At 49.6% G+C, this 6,684-nt stretch overlaps 1 protein-coding gene across 1 annotated transcript; it reads right to left on the bottom strand.

Moving 5' to 3' along the window:
• Nucleotides 1-1,524: 1,524 nt before the first annotated feature.
• LOC4329011 (zealexin A1 synthase) lies at nt 1,525-6,334 on the bottom strand. Its single transcript, XM_015767891.3, has 2 exons — nt 5,257-6,334; nt 1,525-2,269 (listed from the first exon to the last, which is right to left on the bottom strand). The coding sequence occupies exons 1-2, from the start codon at nt 6,232-6,234 to the stop codon at nt 1,628-1,630; spliced, it is 1,620 nt and encodes a 539-aa protein (XP_015623377.1). The 5' UTR covers nt 6,235-6,334; the 3' UTR covers nt 1,525-1,627.
• Between the last annotated feature and the right edge of the window lie 350 nt (nt 6,335-6,684).

The following is a 6,684-nucleotide window of genomic DNA, read 5'->3' as shown; positions in this document are numbered from 1 at the left end:
CGTGAGGCAAAGGGGTTCATACAAGTACACTAGAGGTTCAGCCGATATGATCTTTATGTATGCCCGGTGGGTCAATACGTTCTGCTAGGGGCCGCTGTTGAAGCGTGGACCGAAAAGGAGTTTTCGGGTTACAACCGAGTATATATGAACCTACAGGGTCGCACGCTTAATGGGCCGGAATAAGGGGATTGGATAGAGATCCATTATAAGCTTAATTCGGATAGGGATCCGAATAGGAGTTCTACGGGCCTTGGAGGCCCGAGTGATGAATCCTATATATTCGTGAGGGGTGTGACCGGCAGAGGCATTGAATCACGTGAGAAACCCTAGCCGTCACTTCCCTCCCCGAGCAAAACCCTAGCCGCGCGCGAGTGCTAGCACATCTGCGCGTGGCGTTCCGTCCCTGTACATGTGGATACCGGTAGAGGCGCCGCTAGTTTGCGGTGCTGATCGGCGTGGGAGTACGGCGAGGAGAACGCACGAGGAGGAGAAGGTCGAGCCGGTGCGATCGACTACTTCCTCTACATCGACGCGCGCTACTTCGCGAGAGTTCCTTCGACTTCTCAGCGTCTTCTTCCGCTGCGCAGCGCGTCGAGTGGTAACAATCTATGATCTAATACTTGCATGGTTCCTGGTTTACGCGATAGAAAATTTTGATTTATGCTATCGTAGCCTACGCATATCCCAACAAATATTGCCCTAGAGATTTTCAGGCTTTCCAAGATAAAGATCAACAACGTAAAGCTCAGCTTAGAAAATAATCACTGGCTTGCAATCCTTAATCCCATCACATCTATAGAGGAGATAGATGCCCTGGTGCGGCTTGGAAGCTACCTGCAGGAGGTCACGCTCAACACAAATGTGCCAGATGACATCTTTTGGAAGTGGACTGCGAATGGAGAGTGTACAACAAAAAGTGCCTATGAAGCCCAATTCTCCGGAACAACCACAAACCTAAATTTCTCCCCTCTTTGGAAGGCACAGGCTGAACCAAAACAACGTTTCTTTGGCTGGCTCATTTTACATCAAAAAACTCTCACATCAGAGAATTTGTTAAGAAGACATTTGCCTTGCGACTGGATCTGCAGCCTTTGTTCTGAAGCTTTCGAGGATGCGAATCATTTGGCAAAGGGGTGCATTTTCACAAGGAATGTGTGGAATCGGCTATGCAATTGGTTAGGTTTTAACCAATCTCTTTTCTCTCCGCAAAATGAAGATATCTCGGTATGGTGGGATTCTATGCTCCATTCAGTGCAAGAAAAAAGAGCGAAGAAAAGGATGGTAGGGGCACTACTCACCACTTGGTGGCATGTTTGGCTGGAGCGCAACCATCGAATTTTCAATCAGCAATCTCAGACCGAGCTGCAAGTAGCACACCTAATAAAAGAAAACATAGATCTCATAGAGCTCCCAAAAAAGACTAATGGCTAACGCTTTGCGGAGCTTTCCTAGTCGTTATCATCTATCTCTGTAATCGACGATCTGATTGTCCCTTTCCCCTAGTTTGCTTTTGTCTTTGCTCGCTGATTGTAATGATTGGCAACCTTTATTCCTTCTAATATATCCGGCAGAGCTCCTGCCGTTTAATGTTTCAAAAAAAAAAGGATCACCAGTATGCATGGAGCCTCTATCGACCAGAGTGGCTAAAGAAACCAGACCTGGTCAAAGTTGTATGCAAATGGAGACTAGACCTCCTATGCAAAGTGATCCCCATCACCTCACTCATGTCGAGTGATTTGGGGCTCACCCCATCAGGAAGTGCCCAGTCAAAGTGGTAAAGGAGGTTCGCTAATGTGAGCTCAAGTGTGGTGGTCGCGAGCAACGCTCCAGGGCATTGCCTGCATCCAGCTCCGAATGGGATGAACCCTAAGTGTGCGATAGATGTCCTGATATCTGCGCCGCTATTCTCGAATCTCTCTGGCTTGAACTCCTCCGCATTGTCCCAGTACTTTGGGTCCCTTGCTACGGCGAATGTGTTTATTAGAACAGGTGTCGCTTGTGGTATGTCATAGCCCATAACACGACAGTTCTCCCTGCTCTGTCGTAGAATTAGTGCAGAAGCGGGATGCAGCCGTAAGGTCTCCTTGATGACCATACATAAGTAGTGTAGCTCACTAATGTCGATGCCAATCAATTTGCCTTTTTCATGGCCAAGCGTGTTTCGAACTTCCTGTTGTGCCTTATCCATTGCTCTTGGATTCCTCATAAGCTCCACCATAATCCATTCAAGTGTGGAAGCTGTGGTATCAGTAGCAGCTCCAAAAATATCCTGAAAATTAATTATTAGCATATAACCTAAATATATTATAACATATGCGTTTTGATTATTAAGGCAATTTTTCAAAATATTTAGGGGTCTATCCATATGATTTGCCAAAAAAACTTGTCTAAATTATAGTCAAATTAAAAAAAAGGTGAAATATTATAGTGTATGGATGACGAAAATACTAGAACAATTAATGCATATCTATATCAGTGAAAGGTAAAAATACAAAATCCAACGGGAACAAGCCACATATAAGCAACAGAATAGTGACACCAGTATGCATGACTCATAAAATGGAAGAGGAAGAGGAAACGATGGACACGAAGACAATGACCCATAAATGATGAATAAATACAGATAAAAAAAGATTAATAAATACTAACCCAACCTGTTGCACTCACCATCGGTAAAAGATGGGTGGGGCATTTCATATTGCACTATTTACTTCTTCATTCCATAATATAAAACACAACTATATCCTTTTATATGTTTCATAATACTAAAAAAATACCCGTGCGTTGCAACAGGTGAATGTTATTTTAATCTTATTGTTCTTATATGGTTTAGCTAGCTAGGGTAAAATTCAGTGTGGGAATTCGCTTGTAATTTCTTTATGAAAATCATGAGCTACAATTAGGAGTCCGACTTTCTTCTCAAGTTAGCATGCAGAGTTTTTTTAAAACAGAATTCTTATATGACTCCTTTTGTATATCCAAAAGCAAACGAGTTTAAAATCCAACTCAAACACGGATATGTATTTCCAAAAGCGAACGATCTTAAAAACCGACTCAAAAATAGATGACGTACCAAAATACCGGCTAAAACATCTTCAATTTTTATAATAGTAGAGATAAGACATGTATACAATTAACTAGCACATTCTCTCCATTAATTTATTTTTTTAAAATCCTCTATCCTTAAGATTTCTAAACTTATTGGGTGCATCATTATATTTAGTAGGATGATCCAAACTAAGAGGTGATAATAATTGGGTTAAGTGTGGTTATACCTTATATTTCTTATATTTTAGAGTGAGTATAATATTAGAACTACTTTAGAGGAAAGTAATGGAAACGAACATGCAACTTCATATACTAAGTTTATTGAATAGTAACTAGTTAGAGCAATGTCAATAAGAGAGCCCACTGATGGCCACATCACCTATAGCAAAAAAAATATAGCCAATGTATATAATAGAAATATCTTATTGTAATACGAACATTCTATTAACTTCATAGGGCCCACCATCCTCTTCACTTTCTTCCTCCTTTACTTTAGCTTCTCTTCCTCTTATGCAAATGATGCAACTCGAGTAACCAGTGAAGACGATGGCTAGGAGCGCGCTAGAGCGGGGTTGCGTCAACAGCGGCAGATGCGGGCGGCGGCGGCGGCTAGAAGGATGCAAGCGACGGGCAAGACACGGGCGATGGCGCGGTGCAGATGACGGCGGCAGCCGTTGCAGATCCAGGGGGAGAGGGTCATGGCCTTGCGGGCGACGGGCAAGAGCGGCAGCCACGGGGACGCGGGTGAGTGCAGTGGCGCGAACGATGGGGAAGAGCGGCAGCTACGGTGGATGCCACTGGCGAGGATGAGGGAGATGCAGCGCGCGATGGTGGCAGTGATGGGGGATGCAGTCTAGCATAGGTCTGGGTGGTTGAGGTGATGACTAGGCAGCCGCTGTTGGAAGCTAGGATGGACGAGGGTGTCGGCGGGGGTCAGGACGGACGCAAGAGACGCCGCGGGGGACAGGGGGTGGCGATTCGGTGGACGCAAGAGATGCCACCGACCGTAGTGGACATGGGGTAGCGATTCGGCGCCGACCGCTGGGCTAGACGAGGGCGGTCGTCCGACACACATAGGAGATGATGGCGACTAGGTTGGCTAAGGGCGACGACCGCAATGGATGAAGGCGCCTGCCCGGCAAACGCAAAGCAGCCATGGTGGAAACCAGAGGCGTATGATGCTCTCCATCTACAGACAATGGGCCCACAATCTCGGCAGCGTGAGCAGCTTGGTGACAAATTAGTCACTCGTCGGTTCCCTCTATCTTCCCCTCTCTCCTCCATGTCATCCAAAAATCCTACGTGTAACTGCTGTCACCGGTTATTGCATTTGCTCTTAGAGCATCCCAACAGCTCATCCAAATTTGATCCTCCATATGCCTAAATGGATGGTCATCCAAAAAAGATTTCTCCTTCATTTCCCCTCCCACTCTAACCGATCATACATATTACATTCTCCATATCACATCCTTCTATATTTTAGTAATATTTTCCAACTACCATACACTTATATATTATATTTGAAGGACTATATTTCATCTTTATATCTTTTTCTCTATTCTTCTCTATCCTTCTTTGCTCTTTTCTCTAATATGACTCCGCAGAGCAGTCGGGGCGGCCAGTAGGAGCGGAGGTGCGCAGGCGGCTGGCGGGCGCGAAAGCGGCCGTGGAGCCGCGTAGGAGACGGTAGGGGATGCTGAGGTGGGTGGGCGGCATAGGCGGCGTACGGCACGGAAGTAGCCGAGGTGGCTAGCGGGCACAGAGCCGCGCAGGCGATGACGGCGGATGCTGAGGCGGGCGGGTGGCACAGACTACCGGCGGGCGTGGTAACGCGCAGGCGACGGCGGCGAATGCTGAGGCGAGTAGGCGACCGGATTGGAAGCGGCGGCAACGGCTACAGCGAGCGGGCGCAGAAGTGGCTGCGGCAGCCAGCGGGCGACGACAATGACGAAGGGGAGGTTGATCCGTAACTCCAGATGAGGGCGGAAGCGCAGACGTTGAGACATGGCATGAGGAGAAAATCACTTTGGCCGAACTCTCTCTGATTTGGTATCGTCTATTTTTGGAGTAGGCCTCGATGCCGTATTTGCTGGAGCGCCGTTTTCTTCTCCCGTGCGCTATATTTCGGATGGACTACCGGATGAAGGATCTGCTGGGATGCTCTTAGAGACGAAGAAACATGTAAAGGGTATATAGGCAGTTACTCACGGTAACAAGGGCGGCGATGACCTCCGCCGTGAGAGGGGAGGTGAGGCCGTCTTCCTCCTGCAGTCTCAGCAGCACGCCGAGCAGATCATCGTCTTCGTCTTTCGCGCCGACGCCGGCGTCACTCCCCTTCTTCTCCTTGCGCTCCTCGATGATCGAGCCGACGATCCTCGCCATCTCCGCGTGGCTCCTCCTCAGGCGGCGCTCGGTGCGGCGGCTCAGCCACCGCACCACGCGCGACGACGGGAACAGGTCCACCATGCTGTACCCGGCCACCAGCGTCGTCAGCACGCCGAGCTCCCGGCGGTACTCCTCCTGCCGCGCGCACTTGCCGCCGAACACCGCCCTCGCGATCACGTCGTTCGTCAGCGCCGCCAGCGCCCGGGTCATGTCGACGGCGGCGGCGTTGCTGCTGCCGGCGATGATGGAGTCGACGAGGCGCGACACCTCCTCCTGACGGATGGACTCGAGGCGGCGCACCTGGCGCGCGCTGAGGAGCTCCGCGAGGCAGACCCTGCGCGCATGGCGCCAGTGCTCGCCGTAGGGCGCGAAGATGACGCCCTTCCCGCCGAAGCTGACGGCGTCGACCGTCGTGCTCCGGGCGCGGTCGGCGAACGCCGGGTCGCGCGCCTTGAGCACCTCCATGGCGGCGTCCGACCCAGAGACGATCACGGTGGGCACCTCGCCGAGCCTCACCAGCATCAGCGGGCCGTGCCGCCGCGACAGGCGGAGCAGCGCGCGGTGTGGCGGCGACGCGCCGAGGAGGTGGTGGAGGCTGCCGATGACGGGGAGGTTCCATGGCCCCGGAGGAAGGTTCTTGGCTCCGGTGGTTGCTCCCTTCTCGCCGCCGCGGCGATGAGCTCCCATGACCATGAGCGCCAACGCGAGGGCGAGAGTGGCCATAGCGACCATGCACAAGCTTCCGAAGGAGAGCTCATCCATGGAGATTGGAGAATGGTTTTCGATCGACAGCTCATCCATGGAGGCATAAGGGATAAGGCAAATTATCGATGGTGACCATGGAAATATCTGATGATCGGGTCACTGCACTGTGCCAATCAGCAGACCATCCAGTGGCGGAGAAGGGTTGCCTTCTCATACTGGAGAGGGTTACCAACCGGGAACAGTGCGCGCGGAAAACGGAGTGGTCTATTAGCATGTGATTAATTAAGTACTAGCTAGCTAATTTTATTTTTTAAAAATGAACCAATATGATTTTTTAAGCAACTTTCGTATAGAAACTTTTTTGCAAAAAACGTACCGTTTAGCAATTTGAAAAGCGTGCGCACGAAAAACGAGAGGAGAAAGCCTGTGTTCGAAGCTCCAAGTTCCTAACTCCCTTGCTTCGTTTCCACGCGCACGCTTTTCAAACTGTTAAACGGTGCGTTTTTTGCAAAAAAGTTTCTATACGAAAGTTGCTTAAAAAAATCA

The sequence above is a fragment of the Oryza sativa genome, chromosome 2 (assembly GCF_034140825.1).
Source record: "Oryza sativa Japonica Group chromosome 2, ASM3414082v1".
Taxonomy (NCBI): Eukaryota; Viridiplantae; Streptophyta; class Magnoliopsida; order Poales; family Poaceae; genus Oryza; species Oryza sativa.
Note: the sequence above shows the minus strand (reverse complement) of the source record. Positions and strands in the feature narration are given on the sequence as shown.

What these genes read in the sequence shown, in the direction of transcription:
- LOC4329011 (XM_015767891.3), bottom strand. Translation starts at nt 6,234, where the DNA reads ATGGATGAGCTGTCGATCGAAAACCATTCTCCAATCTCCATGGATGAG. An exon ending in TCATCGCCGCCCTTGTTACC is followed by an intron (nt 2,270 to 5,256) that starts GTGAGTAACTGC and finishes ATTAATTTTCAG; the next exon opens with GATATTTTTGGAGCTGCTAC.